The following is a 26,446-nucleotide window of genomic DNA, read 5'->3' as shown; positions in this document are numbered from 1 at the left end:
AATACCGAAACGATCACAACACAAAATAAGCTTCAGCTACGTTTTTATACACGTAAAGGTATAGCGGGAAGTCCGTCCCTCATGTTCCGTAAGAACGATCTTTAGAACCCGTCACATTGTGGCTTTTTGACCCTTACCTGCTTGTACACTCGTTCCGTATCTGAAAGCGCTTCATTCTCTCGCATTTTAGTTCTCTTCTCATTCACTACGAAGCGGTACACGTATAATAGTTCCTATATTGGCAAGTTTGTAAATTCTAAACCGAAGCCAAAGCCAAAGCGATCATCTGTACCTGTTCTTCATATTATGTATATCCATCAGATGCTTTAGATCTTATAATTATCAAGCTCCGAGGTTACGTATCTTTGGTTAGGCAGCTGCTAATGCTGTTTTTAATATAACATTTGCTTTAACGTTTTGATCAGTTAATCAAAAAATGTGCGTCAGAGGCATCTAGGGAGGTTAGATCGCAGATACAGAATGACCCGCATAATGCTTTTTAGAGGTGTCTGTGCAGAAGGTCTTAAGTTGTTCTATACTACTCCGGTATTTACCTTACGAATTAGGAAAACTGCAGGAGAACCTAATTCGGAGTAGCCGGCAGAATGCTCGAAACTGGTCTAAGGAAATTCCCATCTCTGTCCCAGATGAAAAATAGTTTTCGTAGGACTTTCTCAATTCAATATTGATAATTTATTATCCCTCTCTTGTTCTGAGCCCTCAACAATTTTATGTATAATATACAGTCCGTTTCAAATGAAGTGGGCATGCATTATTGCTAACTTTCTTAGTTATAGAGGACTGAATACGGTTAAATCAAAATTGCGTATTCAATCCAAATGCAAGTTTTGACTCCACCATCGGTAGGATCTTGTCAGGAGCAACCATATTCCCTTTTATTTGTCGGTATCCACGTCCGACGCCCCATTCACCCGCAATGCGCGTTTGAAGTTTTGACTCCATATAGTATATAAGATCAAATACCCAGAACGGACTACCGTTGTGAAGTTTCTTAAGCTGTTGCTTTATTTTCTAACCCTGAGCTAGTTGGCCGTTTATTCGGCGCCAATTCAGCCTTCTGTTACACGTGAACAAAGGCCGGACCAAAAAAGTGGCAAGTCGAATACTAGATTTTGAGAGAGAAACTTGTAATTCTAGCAAATCTATCTTATGCACGCCACATGCACAGCCGATTTAAGGCAAAATACTAACCTAAATAGATTATGGTAATTCAAAATATCCTGCCGCGCTTAATTAGTTCGTCCTTGATCACGTGTACGGATTTCCTTTATGCGACGAAAATGCGATTGCCCAACCATCACGTTAACTGTTTATTATTTTCCTTTAATTTCGCGATAATTCTTACTTTTCTGCGTTGATATAACTGACACGCTAGAATTAATTCACTTCAAGTTTTTTCTCTTTTAACCTCACTTTTAACTGTAATTAACGGAACTCGTGTTGTTAAATTTTACATTCCAATAAAAAACCAAAACACTCGCAATAACCTCTGGGTTCTTTTTTATGCGCGAACGTCTCCGAAAACGAGCTTACTTTTTCTCTCGCTTTTTCTTCTTCTCACCTACTGGTTGCTCTGATAACTCAAAACCCGAACTAATCTCGCTTTTACTGCTCGAAATAAAGCTAATATCTTCGGCAACGCACTAACTACGTCGTTGTCCAAGACTGAATGCATTCCAATAATCTCCCCGTAAGGATCCCTACGATCCTTTCTTATTATCTACCACCCACAAAATTGCTTCTTATCCATCAATCATTTTGCACTTCTAATTAAATAAAAACTGAGGTAATAAATCAACTCCCACTTCCTTCTCAAATACGCCAATTCCGCATTTCTCACCAATCGAATGATCTTACGCTTATTCAGTGGTTTGGAGTAGATAAGGCCAATTAAGTCGGTCTAGCACGTTTCGCCGTCGCCGTCGCTATTTCATCGTCGCCATTTCACCATGGCCACTTCGCCGTCGGCATTTTACCGTGGGCCATTTTGTCATCAACTTCCACATAAGTATATTTTATAAAAATAAGAAAATTGTTATACAAACCCAACTTTGATATTTTGACAGAGTTTTCTACTATGTATCTAATGATTGTACTTACACATAATGATCGTTCTGCAACTTTCTGTCCAAGTGATGCAAGTAACAATTATTGCTTAAATTGACTCTGGAAATGCGGATTATGTGCCTACTCATAAACATTACATTACTAATATTACAGCTGAATTTTAAATATCTACTGCTTATACAGTGCGCGTCTAAAGTCTCCCCCACCCCCTCTCCTACTAATTTTTGAACATTTAGGAGATGAAAAATGTATCGCGGCGAGGTGGCCAATGGCGAAATGCCGACGGTGACGGCGTAACGTCCCATACCGCAATTCGGTTACCCATTGTCGTTTTAATTACTGCAGCATCCTGTCTCTGGACATCCAGAACCCCTTATGAAGACAATGCTCTACAAAAATTAAAAAAAAACGCATTTAAAGGGCAATCTTCAATTTCACCAATGCTTACGGATTTATTCCTACAATTCCACTAGTAAAATAAATTGGAAAATTGGCCCTCTAAATTTCGATACTCTGTAATGTAAGCCAATATGTAATGGCTAAACCCTTACCCTTGAATCTCCGGAAAATTTCAACATCAGGTACCTATCTCTATAAAATTCGAAAAAATCCAAGTTTAGAGCTACCGTTACAAAGTTATCCTATAGACAATTTTCAACCTGGTGAGATTAGTTAATTGAAATTTAGCGTTATTTGAAATCGATCGAATCAACAACCTAAAAATTTTCTAAAAACGATTGAGTTTACTAAACGGCCTACTTTTCAAGTTTCACGATTTTATACAGGAAATAGAAGGAAACAAGATTACCTCTTTTATTTATGACCTCTTTGTGCTGACATGTTTTCTCATTCGGCTTTTGGGTGGAATATGAATGAGCTCTTTTTTTGTACCTACATTCCATATATATCCCTCTGGGGACTTACCATACCCAATCCATCCCCATTCATTGATTTTATTCTATGCACCAGACAAAGAGTCATAAAACTACAAGTTAAAAACTTTAAATTACACGCCAAAAATAAATATTTGCTTTGTTTGAGAAGCTCTGTTCGGTCGTCTATATTCCAAGGGGCGTAACAGGCTTTGTATAAATACGTTGACGTAAAATACAAACTCAGTTTCTGCGCAGTCATTGGATCAATATCGTTTGACAGGAGGATGCATGCCCCGATGTCCGAGCTTTTCTGTGATTATTTTTGAGAAATTCTTATTGTAATCAAATTGTTCATGGCGTACCAAGAGGAAATTTCCTACGACCATCAAGCAATTTTACAGCAAGTACCCGAGGGGCAAGACCGTTAAATATTTTCAAAACGATTGATAGTTAAAAAGCATCGCTTGAGGAAACGTTTCATATACGCCAAGAATATCACAAAGATACTCTTGACAATGCTAGAATTTGATCCTTGTGTTTTTCATGCCATATTAGCGAAACTAGGTCATGGAAAATCGACTGAAAATACATTTATACAGCCGTATTTTCCATATGTAGTGATTTGTATTCGAGATGTACGAGTATGTGTAGTTTACATTATAGGTACGTTAGATCGAAATTGAATTTATGTTTGCATTCTTTTAAATGGAATTATTGGGCTGACGTCTTTCTGTCACTGGTCTACGTCGGCGATGTCAAGCACTCGGAAAAAGTTGACAACTACGAGTATGTTTTAAAGCAAATTAGGGCTACTGCAACTGAATTCGGGTTACTCGAACCCGGGCGTTACTTACCTCCCTGTCTCCGTGACGATTTATTTGTAGAATTTCGGCGTAGGGAGTGGATAGCTTTAGGTTAACCACTTACCTGGAAATTTCCTCGCTTCAACTGAGCAGTGCAACAGGTAAACACAATGGGGTGGAAAGCGCCCGTCGATGGATTCCCTAAATATTAAACCTATACATATATAGTAGGATTTTCGTAAGTTCGCGTGCGCGTCACCGGTGTACATCACTAAGTATGTTTACATAGCATTATGCAATCAATGAATACGTATGTAGACAGCCACACATACAGTGCTGTATTGCGGATACCCAGGTGGATACCCATCAACGACTTATATTTAAGAATTATGAGAAAGGAAATTGAATAAAAAGTCATTATTTTGTCCGTAAGAGACCAGAACATAAAATAACAACCAGGTGATGTCAGGGAAACCATGGCATAGCCCACACAAATGTACGCACTAAATTCACAAAAACAACAAAAGGAAAACAACATCCACAAAACATTTTGAATTGTGTAACAATAAAAATCAGGTCACGAATTTCAAGATTCTAGGAACGTCGTCCTTTTCGGTGATGATACGCGCACGGTTCCCCAGAGCAGGTAGCACACATAACGAAACATGAAGTACATTCACATCAGTCAATTTAGCACGGGAACAGTTTTGGGCCCTTTGCTTTTCATGTAAAATGGCTAGTCGTAGGTAACAAAACATGTTTTCTGTCCATGGAGCTTGGCGTTTGCAGGATCATCAAGGAGGGAGGTTAGAACTATGTCGTAGTCAGTCGGCGGCTCATGAATGAATGCCAAAAATAGAATTTTTGAACAACTGACGATCTGACCATCACTCACTTTTTCAATATACCCACTCCATCCTGGGATACCAACAGAATAGCGCCACTCAATTCCTAACTTAACTCGCTACGTCTAAAATTGAGAAGGTACGAGGATAGCAAAAATAGTACAAATCAATTTAGGTACCTACGTATCAAAAGAAATCCTCTCAAGTCGCAGGACTCGATATATAATTAATTGACTAATGCCTGTAGGGTTTGGCTTTACTCGTAATCTGCTTCTATAACAGGTACGGTACTTAATCGGTCAACCTCTCCAGAAGCAAGTGGTGGACTCGAACAATATTCATATTTCAAACTCGATCATAACTTTACCGACGTTGAATGTGATAGTATTTAACCCAGAAGGGGCTAAATAATTATTAACTAAAACGCTAAAGAGTTACGGAAGTTGTCTCTTTGTTGAGGATCAAATCCCGATATCAAATCACGTTCATGACCCGGTGACTCAGAAAATGGCCGCTCGTTAAGAGCCGGTGGTTAACAGTATTGTAGGTAAAGCGTTTCCGAAACTTAAGTTGGTCCTTACCGTTGAATTAAATTTGAATTTGAAGTAACATTTAAACTAAACGGAAAATGCAAATGGCGATACTTACGATAAGCCAGCAAAAAGCGAAATTATATCCTGGAGTTTTTAGGTGAATCCGCCGTAACATTATTTTCGGAATCCCCAATAAATCTAATTGCCAGAGATTAATAAAATTTAGATAATGGCAATTAAAATTCCAAGCGTTCTCAACTAGCGCCTCAGTTGTTGGTTTTTAATAAAGTGAAAATCGATACGCACTATGCGGTAAAATTTCGTGGTGCAAATTCCAACAATAGATGGATCTATTGAAGTTTCGAGGATCTTTCAAGTAAATTTACCGCTTCCCAAATAGCATTCAACCTTCTGCAGTGCGCAATGTATGTAATCTCCCACACACTGATCAAGTTTTCTATCATTTGTTTTTGAAGACGATGCGGCTTGAAATGCAATAATGGCTCGTAAGGCATTTCCACACAAATCTATTTATACACTACGTCCGAAAGTTTCGTATACATACGTCAATAAGTATGGTTGGCTAATATGCAGTGATGCTTTGCGTATCACACCTCCAGGTACAGCCATATTTTGCAATTAAACAATAATTTACAGAAATATACTACACATATTGAATGAAAATTAATATACTCAAGATTAGGAACACAATTGTTGTGTGTATGGTGGGATTGCTCTGATACTTATTATACAGCACAAACGAGCACAAACGAAGCACAAACAATTGCGATTAAACTCATCGTTTGTGCTTTAAGTTCGTGCCTGAAGTCAGCTGAGCATTTTGAATTGTCCATAATTTTTGTATGGTTGGTTCTACTGAACTTATTATACGGCACAAACAGAGCACAAATGATTAAACCTAAATTCGTCGTTTGTGCTTTTCATGTCCTGGTCACTGCACGAACCCGGTACCCACCTAAATAATTTATTTAGCTTGGATTTCTGCCTTACTGTAAATACATGAAATTGTTGCATGTTTAAAACTCACTTCATGCAACAAAAAAGTGATTTGGTACATTTCTGGAAAAATGCCTAAATATCACACATTTAATGCTCTTCAAAAACGTATATAGTGCATAGTTCAGGAGATAGAGCAATAGTTATTTACCCAAAATCGTCCTGACCTTCATTTTCATGCATACTTCCTGTCAGGAAATTTTAGTTTTCGTGACAGAGGCAGGGCAGACTAGTAATCTCTTGCTAATGTAAAAAGAGGTAAGAAATGGACTTTACAACGTATGATGTGGTTGATGACTCACCAGCATTTGGTGTCAGGCTCATTACTTATCAGTTATCATATACCGAGTGATCCAAAATGACTACGGACCGTTTGAATTTCCCGCACAAGTTGGTAACATGCCAAAGTTTATTGCCGCACCTGTCACTTCACCGGCCGGATTTGTGACATTTCTAAATGTCTATAATGACTCCTGTCATCACTGACAGATTGACATTAATCAAAAGGTCTATATAAAAATTGAAATTTTATATTAAAATATGATTTCAGCTAGAATTTAATACAAAACTCGTACTTCAATATTTCCCAGCCAGTAATGTGTCATTTTCCTGACTTGTATGTAACTATTACTACTAATTCATACTAATCATTTAAAATTTTTATGTAAATACTAATATCGTTAACTTTTAAACAATGCTTATACGAAAATTGTGCTATTCCCCGCAACGCATTTGATTACGTGGATTAAGAGTTCGTTCAGGTTAATTAAATCGAGTGCATGTCATTGTCGTTGGTGCAGCAATCATGGTGTTTTAGGGTGACGATTGGGCGTAACTAACAAGAGTTAAATTTCGATACAAAGCACATTAGAGAGCGAATTGATCTCTTTCCCGGTTTGTGTTTTAGGAATCAACCCCTTATTACCACTAATCTCGACTAGTCACGCACAGAAATTCGTTTCACATTCAGACTAAGCTCATCAACTTGTTGAATCTACCTACACGTAAATGACGGACGTTTGTGGTCGTCTACCGTGTATATTTTCTGGACACATGTAAATTTTGAATGAAGTCAGAAAAGTGAAGTTCGTTGCTCTATAGACGGTATTCGTCTGGAGCATATTTCTATTAAAGGTCTATAACCTACGATTTCCACATTTTTGGTTCTCAAAGGAGAAAGAAAAACCGCCCCCGCAACTCACGCACTTAAAACGGCTATTGACTATTTTTAAACTACTTTAAGAAACTGCATTTATAATCTTAAATAAACGTTCGCCGCTTTTCTTTGTGCCTCACATTTCCACTTTCTGCTGCAAGGAATTACATGTAATTCATTCTAGTGAGATCCGACGCAATTTCACCGATCGAATATAGCAGAAACTTTGATATAAGTACATTTATAAACTTTTGCGAAATTTTCTGAACTTGCCTAGAGGATTTTTGAAGATGAATTTTTCTTCTGTTTGCGAATATTGTGTCGATTACATGGAATACATCGCAATTCACAGAATGATACGGTTGTACAACATATTAAAGCGGGATTTTTGATTTTAATACGAAATAGAGAGTCAAAAGCTCATTTCTAGGTGTATAGGTACTCAGTATCGATTTCCGTTTTATAATTACAATGTTCGAATTCTCTGAATCGCCCACTTTTCGCTATTGTTGTTCCAAACAGAATGCGCACTTTTATTTAAAAATTGTATACAGTATTTTAATTAATTTCAGATCCGGTACAATCACATCACTTGATTGTGACTTTTAAGGCATCTTTCAAAAAACAGAAACTTAACGAAATGACTATAAAACTAAATTAATATGGCTCTTAAATAACGCAATGCAAAATATGTAAAGCTATACCTATTATCGCATCGATCATGATTTAAACTGCCATGCTTATAACAAATAATAATTAGTGGATATCAGGGTATGGGTAATGGAAACACACTGATACTGTTTGGTTTCTGTGCTAATATGGCGAATACAACTGCAAGCGTAAACACTGCAATATCTCCTTTGTATGAGCCATGTAATATCTGGAATCTAATCAAAATGCGCCCTCAATCATTCCAGTGTGTAGGAAATCGTCAACACCAATAAAAAGATCTATGATAAGATGTTCCAGATATAAACGTGGCGATTATTTTGCCAAAATTGGCAACGAAGTTGGAAGGTTTCCGAATCGCACGTTGTAAAATTTTATTGCACGGTAGTTTCCTGCGTTTCTTAACTTTAGCAAAGCGAAATTGATTGAATCGGATTATTTCTTCGTTCCTTGTGGAGTTTGGGCGTACGTGCTATATGTTCGTTTAGCTGATCCTTTTATATGAAGCACCGAAGGCCGCTTTACGGAAATGAAATTTGCTTTGCATTCGTGTCTATTACTGACCTGAAAAAGGAAGATAACGGTAAATTACGTGAAATTTTAGTTCCGACTGTTTCCTGTAAACACTGCAATTTTTGCTACTAACTGTGAAGTATGGTTCATAGTCTGTCCCCGGCTACCAAAGGATGCTTCGAATTGTGCACTTTGTGAATTTTAATTCTACGCATCCAGGTAAAAATCCTCAATGCCTGGCCTATTAGCAGAACCTTTAAAAATCGAAATAATTTCCAAACGGTATGTTTTACTGGCAAACCTTTTGCGGTAGAATCCGGCACAAACGTAGCACTACCCAATCCTGTTCTGAGTTCTGGGGATGTCAAAGCTTCCATTGTTAAACCGGCACTAGGACTGGCAACTCCTTATTGGTGAAAATGTAAATCTTGTTCAACCTGGCGCCGGTTTGAGGGCTGCGATTTTTCTACGAGAAATGCTGCTCGCCACGAATAATGCTCTTATATAGCTCTGGTTATGTGAAGATAAGAACGCTGCTCACATTAAGGATAACATGGTGGCACATATAAATCAGAGATAGACGCTTTGGTCAAATTTTCTTCAAAACCTGGACTAAAAGGCACTTCGTATTTTCCTCGCGCTGGGATTTTAAATGAACGCACCTTGTTAACCTTTACGATACGAATGGTTAGCGTAATGATAATAATTAAACTGACTTATATATGCATGTAAATTCTTACTCTACTAAATGCAAATTTAAATTGTTTGTATTAATTGCCCCCCCCCCCCTCCCCTCAGTTTAACTATTACAGGTCAAATAAATTTTCACTCTATTGTTTTATACCGAAAAATTGTGTAACGGAGAGATTTTTGCAATTTTAAGATAGCATTTCGGTCTTCTTAATGTATTTTGATTTCACCAGTGGCGTAATATGCAAACTTTGAAACCTTTTGAAAATTGAATGGTTTTGCCGAAGGCTGGAAAAGCTTTACGCAGTTATAGGATATACCGGCGCTAAGGCCTCGCCTTCACAAAATTGAGATTGATGCCAAAGACGACGTTGTCGTTTATAAAAGTGAAACCTCGCATTGTAATAAACCACCACTATTCGTATTCTTTCGCTGCCCGCCCTCCTGCACTTTTTTTATCCATCAATGAAAACAGTTAACTTTTCGTATATTGAAAAAAACATTAAAGCTCTATCGTAATTACATTCCGAGATATATCCGTCTGCCACTTTTATCGGGTGGTCGATAGATAAATTGTATTTGTAAAGGATATGGCTAAATTGACTGTGGAAATGCTAACGGGAAGTGTCATTATATTTCGACAATTACCCTACTGGCGGTTCCATTGCACGCATTCCACTGCAATTATGTAATTGTACAAATTGAAATATTAACGCAAAACTTTTATGAAATTCGTTTGCTTTCTTTCCATAACTGTTTAGGTAATTCCTCCAAAAAGCATCGGCATTGCCCTTCTTGTGTTTACTAAATTACTTAATCAATACATTGCTATTCTATACAAACTCAATGACGCACCTATATTAAGTGCCGTTAATTAAAAAAGTGCTTTACCAAGTATCCATTATTAGTTAATTAAATTTCGGTTCTCTACATCAAAAAATATTCTATCTTTACTAAAAGAAATTTATTTCGTGTAATTGTTTTTGCCCTTTTTTGCCGTAATAACGTCTCGCATTTTCTTTAGAGTTCGAGCTTTCGACGCGCTTATAATATTAATTATAGGGAAGAAATAACACTCTTTCGTCGGACTCGGAAGAATCCTTAATTATCCCGTGATACACTCCCATTGTAAAGAAATCTTAATTGCGCATTTTACCCGGCATTAAGAGCGTGAGGGCCGAGGGGGCAATTCACAAATGTAGAGCTTCATGAAACTTATAATAATGAATGGAAGAGCTACTAATTAAGTCGTTAAAAAATGTATTCGCGTTCTCGGAATTGTGTCAGTTTCTTTGTTTGATTTGCTACAGTCTTTCATAAGCGCGTGTGGTTTCATTAAAATGCCAGCGTACACACTTTTCAATTTTAATTATTATTATTTAAAGGGAGAGCGTTATTTTTTGTCTACTTGTAAGAAATAAATCAAAAATTGTTCAAACCAGCGACAAACACAGACGGACGGACAGAAAGTCCAAAATTTAATCAGTTAGTCCCTTGACCATTGTCTACCTATTACTGAAAACAGAATTGCAAAATTCGAAACCGTTCCCGAGATATCGTGTACACAGACGGACGAACGGACGGAGGGTCTAAAATCGTGAACGGTCGCCCATTAATAGTCCGTGAAGTTGGAGGTTGATACGCTATAATAGACAATTGGCAATTTTTACCGTATAATACGAGTACAACAAAAGTTAACAATAACGAGCGACAAAAAGCGAGTTTAGGATTTTGGAGTTTCTGTCTGTCCGTCCGTCTGTGGAGACGATAACTCACTAACGGTTTCGAATTTCTAATTCTGTTTTTAGCAATACGTAGGCACTAGTCAAGGGACTAATTGATTAAATTTTTGTCAATATTCGACATTCGTCAACCAGGAGTGACTTTCTCGCTCGGTGTCTTAATTGGTGCAGTGCGCGTTTACAAGATCTTTCCCACGACACCAATGTGAAAAGAATCGGATCAAAACTGAAAAATCACCACGTTAGTATAACACGCAGGGTGATGGCGCTCAGATGTCGCCAACCACACATAATGTATCCTCGTCGCTGAAGTTGTTAATTACACGGCCCCGGTAAGTACATGTACGCTCCTCTTTCTACAAGTGATCTTGCTCACATTTGCTGCCAGCCGGCTGGCCAAAGTGAAATTAAAAGCTACCTTTTTGCAAATAAATTTGCAAAAATTCGCTAAAAACTGACATTCAGAGGCAAACATAATTAATAAACATAATACTAAGATTAAAGTAAAATCGTGATCCAAGAGTCAACACCTTAAACACGTAAATTCGTAGAAAGGCCGACAACTAATTACCAACAAGAAATCTATACTAGATCAGTCGTACACCATAATTTTTGTCTAAACTACATTTATACAAGTACCCCGCCCCCATGCTTACCATGATCTCTAAGAAAATGAATAAACGGATCCTCAATAACACTTTAAACAATGTTGTGAGTCTACAATTTTGTGTTCGAATGGGGTTTTTAAAGGGTCCCTCGTACAGTATTTGCGGTTTGGCGGTTTGGCCTGTGGTACTTTCGGAGATTACAACTTCAAAGTCAAACAATACTAAAACTATGACCACCGTTCAAAGTCCAAAGGTTGGTCTCCGTTCAAAGTCCATTCCTCGCCGCTCAAAATCTCAAAAGTGAAAGATCCGTATTTAACAAAATAAAGTTGATGTTTCTATCTAAAAACCGAAACGTCGGATCGGAAAACAAAAATCGTTTTCTTACAGTCTAGAGAAAAGTGCCTTAAGAAAGTAGCTTGGTTTTCCCAAATAATAATTAATTTGCCCCCATTTAATCAACTCTCTATTTCTTGTAGTTGCCGTCCAATTCGAATTTGTAACACCCTGTACACTAGAGGTCTATTTAAAATAGTTTCCAAATTAAATTTGCAAATTGTTACAACTTCCGACGGCAGTATACAACACTTAAAGGAAATCCCTCAGTAGATATAAGGATAAATCGGGAACACACAAAACAAATAAGTAAAGATTCTAATCAAATATACAGGTATCCCAGGTAGAACGCACCATAGGGAAACGGCAACGTATTTTTTCGCGAAGGATCCACGAGGTCTTTGAAATTAGCGTTGAACGTACTACTCCAAGCTCTTTCTAACATCAGGCCAGCGCAATAACGTAAGTTGGACACTAACTTCAAATACATATCAAAGGCTTCGTGGATCGTTCGCGAAAAAATACATTAATTCTGTTTCCCTATGGTGCATTCTCCTTGGGACACACGGTATATAAGTAAGTCAACTTTCATGTCAAAACGTCGGACGTTTCGCGCCACTTTTAAGCTAGTTGCACATCGAACGTAAGCGTAATCAGAACCATAATCATAAAGTTCAAATGCCTGAAATATATGTCCTTTGCTACATGGAGTTACGCTTATGATTACGGTTATTGGGTGACCTTCATCACACATAACTTGTAAAATTGAGTTCAAATTTTTCAACTTTGTGTTTCTGATTATGTAAAAAAGCTTATAGCGCAATGCTCGCATTCGTCAGCTGATTGTTTATAACCTAAATCTATTTTATGTTTTCAATTTCAAGGTGCCACTTTTACTCAAAATAAACCGTATTTAGTCTAAATAATTTGCTTATTGCTTGTTTAGTGTATAATAAAAAAGAGTATGTCTGCGTCTGCCCTTGAGATAATAGATGTGGAATTTAAGGGTCGCACCCACCATCGTCTTTTCTTAACTCCATTACCCAGAGTTGTTTTATTTCGATTACGAGTGTACAATAGCAATGTTAAGCAAAACGCATAATCATTTTTAGCCATTTCTTGTTTGCCGCGTATTTCAGGAAAATTTCAAAATTAAGGTTATAGATTACCTTCGATGTGAACACACACAAATTTTACGAATTGTGGTTACGTTTATGATTTCGTTTACGTTTGATGTGCAACCGCCTTTAATCCTTGCAATCCTTGGTAGCATTCAGCTAGGACTAGGTGATACGAATGAGACTCTTAAGTTGTTACGACCCGCACGTTAGTAACGGAGCGTTAGGGTAAAAAAATGATCCCCCCCCACATGTTTGACGGAAATACACGTTTTGAAGCCCCAGGAATCCGAATCAAACAAAATGTCGATGATGTCGGTCTGTTGCCACGTCTCGTCCGTTTCTCATTTCTGGCTAAACGACTGAACCGATTGGAACCAAATTTTGTACACATATTCTTAGACCTAAAAGGAAAAGCTGAAAATCTTTTGGGCAGAATCGCTCAAATTTTGTTATATAATGTCGGTTCTTAATTTCTAGTATTTCTAAGGCAAAAGAGCTGCTATCCGCACGACATGAAAAAGAAACATATACATCGAAGAATCCAACTGATGTATGATGTTTTTCTCCACGGAATAAATGGTTAATCAAAAAATACAGGGCAACATAACACTGATAATCTAACTCTACGTGGAAACTAATAGTGAATATTTTCATAAGATTTGCAGAAATCATGAAAACTTCATAAGCATCTTAATTGATAATAGCTGTATGGTAGTTAAACACGTTTGAGCATAACCAAAGATAATTTGGCATAACCTTGGAATGCGAAACTAGTTTCACACGTGTGTGCTTTGGCAACTATAAGGTCGTAAATGCTAAAGCATCTAAAGGTTATGGTGGTCGCTCAAAACAGGTGCTATTCATCTTATTTTGACTTTTGAAGGATTAATTTTCAATTTATGGGAATTTTGTATACGTACAATAAGGCACTTACTTTACAGTGACAGGATCAATTCCATACAAGTAAATTTCATTTACTGTTTACTTATATAAAAGCTTCTATTCTATTCGCAAGGGAGCCCGACCGGGCAGCACTTAGGCACACCAGAGGCCCATTGTGCCTACCCCCTTTCTTCGCAACTGAGTTCAGAGCCCGTTCCTCTCAATGAAGGATAGGACCCTGTTTAGCCTAAGTTGCTTCACCCTCCTCGGTTCCAGGTATCTGTCTCCAAGGAGTTGATATCTGTCCCTGATCAAAGCGTCACAGTGACAGACCACATGCTCGGTAGTTTCATCTGCCTCGCCACAGAACCTGCACGTTGACTCCTCCGCGAGCCCAATGTTATGCAGGTGATAGTTGACCATCCAGTGTCCCGCAAGAACACCAGTGATCTTCCTAAGCTGGCTTCTATTCAGTTTTAGAAGCTTAGAAGACCCCGATTTGCCAACGGGCCCTGTTAGAAAGGCCTTGGACTGTCGGAGTCCGGTTACTTGTTGCCACTGAGCCTGGAATTGAATGGTCAACCAATCTTTAATCCTGGCCCTAACAACGGAGGGAGCAATGCCTAGGGTAGGCTCGGGCCCGACGAAGACCCCACCACTGCCTTCGCGAGCCAACTCGTCCGCCCTTTCGTTGCCCCCTAAGTGCGCTGGCACCCAAATCAAGCTTACCCTATTAGACTCACCTAATCTATCTAGGGTTCGCCTGCAATCAAGCGCCGTAGCTGATCGGAACCTGTCTACCGACAGGGCCCTCAACGCCGCCTGACTATCACTGCATATGTATATATGCTTGTTACGGTAACCTCTACGGAGGTTTTCCTGTGCACAGGTCATGATGGCTAACATCTCTGCCTGAAACACGGTGCTATGCTGACCAAGGGAGACGCTGACGCTGGCTCTCGGTCGATCACCATATATACCCATGCCCGTTACCCTTTCTGTTTGGGACCTGTCTGTAAACCACACGAGCCCCTCAGGTTTGAGAAACGGGCAATCCGAGTTCAGCCACTGCTCCCTATCCGGGAGAATGACTTTATAACGCTTTGGTCTTAGCAAGATAGCCCGGATCACGCCCCTCCTTGCAAGGATAAAGCTTACTGATTCGCAAAAACAAAATGTCCTAATGAATAATGACGAGGGAGGCCCACTATGCCAATTCATTGGTAATTAGCAGATATAAATAAAACTAGTTCGCTGATGACCGCTTTGTGCTTTAGGTTTTATGGTGGTTTCTTGGTGTTCTTATTATCCCAACAGCCCCAAGATTTCCAGGTCCATGTTCCCAGCCCCCCCAGTATTAGAAAAAATGGTTATGACTAATTTAAAGTATTGTTCACGTTTTGTACCGTTTAGTTCCAATAACAAAAAATTTTGTTCTAAGCGTAACATTAGATAAGAGCAAGTTGAATTTGGGGGGGGGCCGATAACACGTCATCCCCCCCAACTTGATATTTTACAACTACTTTGAGGCAAAAATTTTGTATCGCTTTTGTGCCGTTTTGTTCTTTTATTAGAAAGTTTTGTTCTTAAATCGTTTGAGAGAGATATGAAAATGAAATTGGGGGGCGGTAAACATGTAAGCCCCTCCACATTGTTTTTTAAATATTGTTATCAACGCAAGGTTTTGTTCTAGTTTTGTGCTTTTTTGTTCCTTTATTAGAAAGTTTTGTACTCATACCGCTTCATAGTAAAACGCAATTCAAATTGGGGGGGCTGCAGACATAACCGGCACCCCACTAACATTCTTTTATTTTTCTTATACCCATATTTTCTTCTAGTTTTGTACAGTTTTGTTCTTTTATTCAACAGTTGTTATTAATAGTAAGAGGTAATGGATTATTTCATTTCATACCTTATCGCTTACGAAATTAGGAGCAATCGTTACGGATCGTGGGGGTTCGTTAGCGATTTATCGCGCGTGCGTTGTTTTAAAAGATTGAACAGCTGCGCGCAGTGTTGCCGTTTTCATGTTTTTCTATTAAGAAGAGAGGATATTCCACCGTTAAACATTTGCGTTAAAGGTGTATTAACACTAGAAGCGCTATGATTATGATATCGTCACTATCCATATTCGTTTACCTACGTCTATGAAAAGCAAAATAACCTTTGGTACTACAATCTTAAACGTAAGTAACCACATGCACGTCAGTTTGACAACATATGACGCAAACAAGAAAATTGGAGCTACGTTACCGTTTATTTCTTATTTCGTACCTCATACCGTAAACAGTTACGTTACGGAACGGTGTCAACCGGATCGGAGTGACCAAGACCAGTGCGATTTGAATCGCCCGATAAAGATCGCGAGCGTGAAGTAGGTGGTTGGATTGGAAGCCTGTCAACAGGTTCGATTTTTGTCGGGAGCGATCGAAATCGCAACCGACTATTTTAGCCCGACGCTGTTTGCTCGATCAATTGTCGTCTGTCATGAGTTGTAACAAACTCGCTTTTGAAGAAGTGCAAAAAATGGAGGATAGTGAAATCAAATTAAATATTGATTTGCGTCTTTTAGAGGAAAAATATCGATGTCTATGATGATGGCTCTTACAGTGATCACTCGAACCTTAGTGTTATGAGCAAGCTTTCTTCTACTGTCACACATCTTCTATAATTAGTGTTTCTTTTTCCAATTCATCGTCGAGCAAGGTCAGCCAAAAGGAAAAAAGACTATTTTTGATCATGCAATACATAGATTTAAATTTTTGTTCATAATAGGTAAGTTCACGGGTACAAATCAAAGCACCTCCGTTCCTATTCCTTATGTATGGATGTACATAATAGGTTTGGTGGTTAATTTTCCTTCTTCTGTGGTACCTACAAAAAAGAAGTCCTTCGTCTTCACTTGACGTCTCATCGAAGTCTAATGTCAACCTGATCAAAATTATAATAAAAACGACCGTCCTATGGACACGAATTGCCGGTTTTAATCAGCCCGATCAATTTGGATAAACGATTCCAGTTGGACCGATATTGGTCGCCCCGATGCGGGGCACATCCGGCCTATTTGTAATATTATTGAGATCACTGGATTAAATCGCTATCAATTGTGACGTCAATTTATTATTATTTATGTTCTATCCTTATAAGTATTTTATTCCTTTAGCTTAGCACGACCAGAACAAGGATCTCATAGTCTGCCTTGTTTCCCTCTTTTGGTAAGTAAGTATGTCCTTTTCTTTTGACATTTACTGAAGACTAAGTGGCGCCTATCCGGTTACTTTTACTACTTTTCCATTTATGCTTATTTGTGCTTCTGTATAAGAACCCCGCAGATTCATCCCGACCCACCACTACTTTGACTGAGCTTATCGTATGCTTATCTCAAGACAATTTTGTTACGGTTGCTCAAAGTGAACGTAACACGATGATCGGCATATGGGTCTTTGCGGTCCTTAGTTATTACATTTCTCTAACGTTTGGCGATATACCCTAAAACAAAGGAGGTTCTAAAGAGGTGCATCAAATACAAGAGCAGTGAATGAGCATTGATTAATGACCGTGGTACTTACTTGAGTACTCACTTTTTAAATTTACCAGAACGATCAAGTAGATATATTTTTCAAATGGATTAATAACAACTGTTGAATAAAAGAACAAAACTGTACAAAACTACAAGAAAATATAGGTATAAGAAAAATAAAAGAATGTTAGTGAGGTGCCGGTTATGTCTGCAGCCCCCCCAATTTGAATTGCGTTTTACTATGAAACGGTATGAGTACAAAACTTTCTAATAAAGGAACAAAAAAGCACAAAACTAGAACAAAACCTTGCATTGATAACAATATTTAAAAAACAATGTGGAGGGGCTTACATGTTTACCGCCCCCCCAATTTCATTTTCATATCTCTCTCAAACGATTTAAGAACAAAACTTTCTAATAAAAGAACAAAACGGCACAAAAGCGATACAAAATTTTTGCCTCAAAGTAGTTGTAAAATATCAAGTTGGGGGGGATGACGTGTTATCGGCCCCCCCAAATTCAACTTGCTCTTATCTAATGTTACGCTTAGAACAAAATTTTTTGTTATTGGAACTAAACGGTACAAAACGTGAACAATACTTTAAATTAGTCATAACCATTTTTTCTAATACTGGGGGGGCTGGGAACATGGACCCAAGATTTCCAGTGTTTTCAATTTTAGTATTAGCATTGACTTTATACACTATAGACAACGGAGAAATAGGGAAAAATGGCAGCCGCTTACTGTAAGTAAAGTCAATGGTATTAGTATACAGAACCAAGGTGATGACTGAATAGAGCGGATCCGAATTAAAGCAAACAATACCTAACTGACAGGAAATAGTGTCAAAAATCCAAAATGATTTTACAGAAGTAATAGCAAACTTTTTGGACTCTTTGTCGAAAGATCATAAGTGCAACATTTTCATGGTTTAGGCAAACGTCAATCTGCAAGGTGGAATGGATCGTAATTAGGGCGTCTCTTGGTACAATTAGCATAAACATCAATTAACCCACCTTTCTGCTGGGATTTCATTGATGCTAAAACAACACTGAAACTTCTGTTACGGAGGCCATTATTTTAATGTATCTCGCGTGGTATCGAACAAGTTTCCTAAACTTCTTAAACGTAATTAATTCTTAATGTGCCGGCCCATTACCGCGAGTGAAATTAATATTTTGTAATGCTCCTTCCTTCCATTAAATAACTTAAATTGAGTTTAATCCTCAATTTGCTGATCTTACAGTCGGACGAAGTTTCTCAGGGGCATGAGGAGTGCATAATATGGTTTATATGTGGGCTGTCCTTATGCACTCGTAAGCAACACGACAAGCCGCGGTTCTGCTCGATCATGCATCTTGAGTTTAAATTTTCATGAGCAGAGACGGCTTCAGGACACTTATAAAGCGCACAATCCAATTCAACAAAATCCAGTAACTGTAGATGAGTGGAACGTTGTGGGTTTGTTTATTAACGCACATATTTAAAATTCATTATCGGGACATGGTGATAACCTAACAATATTTTCACCGAATTTCCAATTGTTATACAGTTTGATTTATATCAAAAGTTGCACTTTTTAAATTGCATTCCCTGTTATTACATATATCAATTCCTTGGTCAATTTTAATATTATACATGATATCTAAAATTAGTCGTTTACCCGCAATTCGTCATTTTTTTAAAAGTAGATGTCCAGTAAAAATTGAATAGTTATCACAATTATCATAAAACTTTTAAGTCCGTGACTTTGCAGTGTTAGTAATCATGAAATGTACTAATGCTCAAAGTTACACTTTTTTGTGTTAAAAATCACTTCTCCAAATCTGAATCACAAGCTAACTTGATTTTGTTAAATAGAACTACCAAGTTTTTTTTCATTGCATCAAATGTAGGATTTGATTTGTCAATTTGGTTCATTAGCATTGTTGATTAGTTAAGTTTATTAGAAAAATGGAATTTGAAAAAAGTGATTTAAACGGTGCTTTTTACTTGTTTACTATAAATATTTAAGTATTTTTTGATGGTCTTCAAAATGTTTCGGTGCACATAATAAAAGAAATGTGGTTTCACCACGATGGTGATTCAACTCATTTTTTCCCTCAACGTTAAAGAATGACTAAATCAATAATATTCTGCTAGGTGGATACTTCGAGGGAGTTGAAGTGGTTTCTGAGTCTCTTTTGTTTTATTTTGTTTTATTTTGTTTGCAGGGAAATGTTTTATAATTTGAATTGGTGGTTATGTACTGTTAATAATTTTTAACGGCCTACTAATTACTGAGAGCTTTTGAAAACACTATGAATTATACCTATTAGAAATTAATGAATTACAAAAAAATATGTAAAAGGTAGGTAAATACCGACATGCTTAACGTTGGAAAGGTAATCAAATCCTACAATTGATGCAATAAAAAAAATAGTAGTTCTATTAATAAAAATCAAGTTAACTGTGATTGAAATGTTGAACATTGACGCAGTGGTTTTATTTAACACAAAAAAATTTAACATTGACCGTATTCGGCGAATGGTAGTACATTTCATGCAGTCCCGGCCTTTTAATCGCATTGTTACTTCACATGTACTTTTTAAAAAAATCACCATTGCGGCTAAACGATGGATTTTAGATGTCATGCATAATACATACAAATTGACCAAGGAATCAAAATCTGCAATAACTATTTAAAAAAAATGCAACTTTGATATAAATCAAAGTGTATAACAACAGCAAATTCGGCGAGCATATTTTTAGGTTGTAGCCGCGTTGATAAACCCACAATCTTCCACCTACGCACTAATAGCCCACCCTGCATGCAAATTTCAAGCAACTTTTGTTTAAAATATGTAAAACACACGAGTTCCCAATAACCATTTATTGTTCACAATAATTAATACCTACGTATAATACTCTGAAAGTAATAATTAACACAACAGAGATGCGAGGGGTGCCACCGCAAGTCGGATATTGCCGATCACCGCGCCGTTAGAGTGCCCGTTGAGATTCTCCCGCTCTCCTTAAATCGCGCAGCGCTTACAACTAATATACAAGATCGTTGATATGTTTAAACGTCTTTGGATATTACCGAGGATATTACCTTGCAAACCTTTTCTCATGTTATCTTTCCGAATAAATTGACGAACATGTCTATTTCATCTCAAAATATTATACTGAAATTAATGCGCACCAACATCAATAACTTGACTTTTCGGAATAACTGATACAAGAATTTACGCGTTCTTCTACAGTAAGTGAAGGTTACAATATAAATGTGCCCCCCCCCCTTAGTTTTTGTGTCTACTGTGGTCCAATTGTGCTCTATTGGGTATTTATCTCGCCTTTTTTGGGTTTAGAAATAATTCGAAAATCAATGGGGGCGAGGTGAACGTCCCCAAAAACATACTAAACTTTATTATACTCAAAACTCGTTCGAGTGCCTTTTATAAACCTACCGATATATACATGAAGCGAGATTAGATAAGACTAGATAAAGAGCCTTCGGGAGTACTGCATTAGCTTCGTACTATCGAGTTATTCCTGCATGGCTTAATTTGAAAACTAAAGGTCATGCCGAAGTTGATAATTCATCAATTTTATTTAAACGCCGGCTGAACTGTGTGAGATCTCCCTTAATTCCCAACTGAATAATAAGGAATCATTATTATATTATTAGAAAGATCTGACATCGGCACACGTTCGACTATACCAAAAATTTTACATTTATCTTTGATCTATTACGGGTGGTGTTTATTTCTCAGTAAAACATGGATTTCTTCAATCTCTTTAAGCAAAAAATTGTTCTGTTTCATGTCTGATTTGTATTCATCTAACACCTACATACCATCAGTTTCTGTTTTAATTACGGCTTATGACTACTAAATCAATAAATGCGGTTACATCTGTTTTTTTTTCACATTCCGTTTTTCACGGATCTAATTAGTGAATGTGAATGCACGATTATTTATAGTTCATAGACCTCCATTTTGGTTAATCGATTAACAAACCCATATTGAAATAATTACATGTATAATTGTTTGTTATTATTAACCAGGAAGCGATGTTAATTTGAGATAGTAATTTGTAAATAGGAGTAGGATGTTTGTAGGTACATGATGCTTTACAGCTTGGACGATTTAGGCAATTTAGTGTAACAAGCAGAAACTTTAACACTATTTGCCAGATGTGTGACATACACGCTGATAACCTCAAATTTATTCTTGAATTAACGTAATATTATGTCTGTTTTGTTATTTTCTTTATGTATGTTAGTTGTTATTAGTTTGGAACTTTTTTTCTTTTTTTTGTTTAAGTATAGATTACCCTGTACACTATTATACTATTGTTGCTTTATCCTGTAATGCGTGAGTGAATAAAAGTTAAAGTTAATTGGGCATGTAGAGCAATAAATAAATAAACTGTGCGTATATTTATAGATGTGGGATTATCGCCCATGTCAACGTTATCAATTGATTTCTTTTTTTATATTTAACTCCAATAAATATTTTCTTACTACGCATCCTGCTTTACAGAACTGCCTAAAGATAAAGGCTCCGTCTAGTTGAAGGGTTGAAATTGTGAATAATGCCCGTTTGCACCGACAAATTTAAGCGGAGCTTAGCTTAAGCGTAGCTTAAATTTGTTGGTGCAAACGGGCATTACTGCTTTAGGACCATTGGGCGAATTGTTACCGCTAGTATCAGATTTTCCAGGAAGGTATCTCTAAAAATAGTAACCGCAAACAAGTGCGAACAATTAGCATTTCTTTCCAAAATGTAAGACCTTACACAAACAGTTTCTAAGCCCCAATTGCACCATCAAAATTAATGGCCGTTTGCACCGACAAATTTAAGTGGAGCTTAGCTTAAAATCCATGGCAACGATTATTGAGACAATGGTTGCCATGGATTTTAAGCTACGCTTAAGCTAAGCTCCACTTAAATTTGTCGATGCAAACGGGCATTAAATCTTACTTAAAGTTAAGTGGAACTTAAAATCTATGGCAACGATTATTAAGACAATCGTTGCTATGGTATTTAAGTTATGCTTAACTTTAAGGGATACTTAATTTAGACGGTGCAATTGGCCCTAAGACAAGCAATAAAAACACAACGTGGAAAGTAAGCATTAATTGGTGATAAAACCGAGGGTGCAATATCCCAGGGTTGAATCTGGAGTACATTTCATCCAAAGTGGATGAAGTACCGATAACGTCTACCGTGTACGATGTATTGATTTTCTTTTTCATTAAAGTACTTTATGCCGCGCTTACTCATCCATCAATGCCTCTTCACCCTTAATGTTTGCGGTAAATTATCGTTATTTATCAACATTGCACGAGATGATACAGCCATATGTTTAATTGACGCACCTACCTATTTCGGGTTAGTAATTACGATAATCGTTTCAAAAAGCACCGGACTAAACATTTCTGATTATGACTTTGAGGATGTAATTGCATTCAACAATCATTATCATATTATTAAACAATTAGTGTTATGCGCGATGTCACATGTCTAGTTAACGATTTATTTTTATTTATCGACGTGCGCCAAATTGCCGGAGCGTTTTCGTATAGCAGTTCGATACTAATAACCATCATTTTCTCGTGAAAAACGCCCTTATTTCTTGTTGGCGTGTTTTTCATAAAAAATTATTCCAACCTTTATCATAACATGTGCGTTACTTCATTATTGCATGTGTTTTTGTTCCAATGATTATAGTTTCTTAGGTAACTCGAAAACAGAGCAAACCGCAAGGTACTTACTTAATTATTAAATGGGAAATATTCCTTACGATGCCCCAAAATAATAATGATAGCATTTTGGAAGTTGTGCGCTGTTGCGTTACAATCCGTCTTCTGGAAAAAGCTGCAGTAACATTTTTTTTGCGAAAAACAGATTTAATACAATGCCTTAGTAATGATTTTTCGTTGTAAGCTTTCCACCTTAGATCTCGCTTTCTGGTGGATGGTCAAATTTCGTCGAAATCACGAAAAACGGATCGTAAAGTCGGTTCGTTGAAATCACAATTAGGGGAGGTTTTTTTTTCGATTTGCACGAAAATAAGTATCTTTCGAACGCATGTTCGCACCGAAACCGCAACCTTAATTTAGATTGGGTTTTCCGTTCGTGGTTTTTCCAAAAAAAAATATTTAAGTCGCTGATTTATTACAGTTTCGTCCATAAACTGTGTTTTCAACGGGTCACTTTTATTGCCAATTCAAAATCTTATATATAAAACAAAGTCGAGTTAGTCACACCATTTATAACGAACGACTGGGACCAATTTCGATGATATTTGATTTGTTGGATTGTCTGTCACCCGAATAGCAGAAAATTTTTAATATGTGAAACATTAAAGAAAAAATACATTTTCACAGACATTTCAAAGAGGTGAGTTCGGTTGAGAGAAAATGCCGGACATTAGAAGAAAGTAGAGTTACGAACTTAACGTTGAACGGCTCTTTATTTATACCCACGTATGTTGGGAACCAATTGTAACCGGTAATTAGATAATTTGAACTTATTACTTTAAGATTTTTTCAAAATATGGGTTGCACCGGCTCGAACGGGGGCCGTATTTACGGGTATCGCGGCCGCGTTTTGCCGGATTTCCTCGTCGGTGACGAGAGCTGTTTGGGTACCTCCCCGCTCAACAGCCAGCCGGATTCTCGTAGGCCTTGTCGGTAAACCTCTGTGGAAGACTTTGCTTTCCTAGCTTTTTCACGAGGATTCGGTAACCCCAGCCAGCTTCGCCCTCTGAGGTGGTCGTACTCGCCGGCGACGGCTCCCCCACTCCTCCGGCGACGCTGGAGCTGCCTTCGTGCCCTGATGCACGCACGTCTTTGCTCCGATATCTCTTCATTCCACCACACAGCGTCTTGTTCTCACTTCGTATCACATGCTCGTTAGATATGCCTCCAAACCTCCCGCGGCCCAGTGTCGTTGCGGTAGCGATTCGCTCAACCCCTCTTCTAGTAGCTTCGCGTTAAGCATATTGGAGTTCCATCCCCTCGATTGTATCCGCCTGGGACCTAGTCTCCGGTGGTCACATCTCTCGACCTTCCACTCTCCCACTACGGCCTGCGAAAGATTGTCAAGCGTGCTAACGAGGTTTATTTAACCAATCACGGTGAAGAGCAAAGCTTCTATGCTATATGCTATCTTCTTAAAATGAATAGAGTATAGTAGGATACCCTGCATGAACCGAAAACTGTACTTGTCAAAAATCCTCGAGTCGGGGAAAATAATACAGCTGCTGAACCTCAAAAGCTACCTCGAACCGTTGAGTGAGAAATACTCAATGCTCGAACTTTTTACTATTTGAAAGGTATTCAAAATTACAAGAACTTCGTTTGTAAGTAGTCGCCTGGACACGATGAAATCCTAGGTTTCAACTAACTAATCCTCATTATTTTGCGTGAGTCTAACATTCAATTAACAAACCTATTTGAATGTAATTTCATGATGAAGATGAATAACTCATTTCTATAAATTGAAATGAACACTGAAACCTACCTGGTCGGAAATATGTTTACGTTTACATAAATTATGTATGTAAAGCACAATTTATGGCACATGATTCAATTAAGGCATATTATTTATTGATTTTATGTCGACGGGTTCGCTTCATTTGCTATTTATTCACAGTATGTACTCGGAAATTTCTAAGTTAACCGATTTTTCATGAAATTTCTCGAAACCAATCATGTGCAAAAAAAAAAAGAAATTTAACGAAAAGCAAACAGCTTATGGTTAAATTTATTTACTACACTATTATATCTGAAAAAGCTGATGATGAGGGAATTCATAAAATGCTGTAACATAATGGCTTCATTATAGCGCATTCTGCTGAAAACGAATTTTTTCCAGAGGGTTAGTTTTTTATGATTTCGGATGTTTGTTTTATTACAGGCTCTCATTTTTAGCGCATTTCCCAACTCATGTTGGAAGGTGTTATTATGGCCTTAACTACTCCAAGTTTTCAATATATTTACTTTATTTTCGAATTCCGTAGCCCTGGCACCTGAGCGAGGAAAAATTTTGAAGATTAATGTGCGGATGCGCAAACTGCGCAATAGGAACTTCTTTGTTTATTTATTAATATATTCTGTTGAAATTGTAACCACCGATGCTTCTAGTAAAGACAAACATATCTCATATAGTAAAAATTAGATGTGCGCATGCCCACACACTGTGTAATGTCAACTTTCTTATGTATGAACATTTTTTTGAAATATTAACTAAAGAAGCTTCTACTAAAGTCAAATATATCGCATATTGTAAAAATTAGACGTGCGCATGCGGAGACTGCGCAAAGCCAACTTTATAGGCATTTCTTCGAAATTTTAAACATATGTTTCTAGTAAAGAAAAACAGCTCACATGGCTATGGCCTTTGGGGAAGTACTGACGAATGCATGAAAAATGCGCTAAGTTACTCGCCTTAGATCGAAAAATATTATTTTATTACTTTTTAACGTTGTCGGAAATTGTCGGTTGAAGTTAGGTACCTAATAAATTCTAGCGTCATAAATTTAATTTGATTTTTTAACTCCCATAATTGACTTTTGTCGTTGTTTCAGAATTATACACGAAAGTGGTTTCACGAGTGAAGATTTTAAACAATATCGGCCGGTTGTGTACAGCAATACGACCCAATCTCTTGTAGCAATTCTACGAGCAATGCCCAATCTCGGCATTGGTTATGGAAATAACGAAAGAGAGGTAAGCGCTTCAAATTATTCTTTCATTTATTATCTATTTTGAAAATGGGGGTGGTTGAATTCATTACTCAAGTGGAAGCAATTAAAACAATGGCCCGTATGAATAAAAGTAAGCAAATGCTTATACTTGCAAAATTCAAAGTAAATACTCGTAACTGGCCCTTCATACTGCTCTGTTTAGCATGGTTTAGCAGCGCTGCACTACGTCCTGTCCTTCTGTTTAGAAGCGCTGCTAAGTCGCCCAGTGCGAAGGAGGACTTATGAGTATTTACTTTGAATTTTGCAAGTATAAGCATTTGCTTACTTTTATTCATACGGGCCAATGC

The 26,446-nt window shown here is 37.5% G+C and overlaps 1 protein-coding gene across 3 annotated transcripts in view; it reads left to right on the top strand.

Annotated features, from left to right (window-relative positions):
* LOC116159057 (guanine nucleotide-binding protein G(o) subunit alpha) overlaps positions 1 to 26,446 on the top strand; it is a 165,395-nt gene that overhangs the window by 124,868 nt on the left and 14,081 nt on the right. For all 3 annotated transcript variants that reach the window (XM_031472062.1, XM_031471987.1, XM_031472128.1), the window contains one exon: positions 25,980 to 26,121. In XM_031472062.1, the coding sequence (XP_031327922.1) occupies positions 25,980 to 26,121 (142 nt within the window). The remainder of the gene's footprint in view (positions 1 to 25,979; positions 26,122 to 26,446) is intronic.

Source organism: Photinus pyralis, unplaced genomic scaffold (genome assembly GCF_008802855.1).
Source record: "Photinus pyralis isolate 1611_PpyrPB1 unplaced genomic scaffold, Ppyr1.3 Ppyr1.4_LG1, whole genome shotgun sequence".
Classification (NCBI taxonomy): Eukaryota; Metazoa; Arthropoda; class Insecta; order Coleoptera; family Lampyridae; genus Photinus; species Photinus pyralis.
Note: the sequence above shows the minus strand (reverse complement) of the source record. Positions and strands in the feature narration are given on the sequence as shown.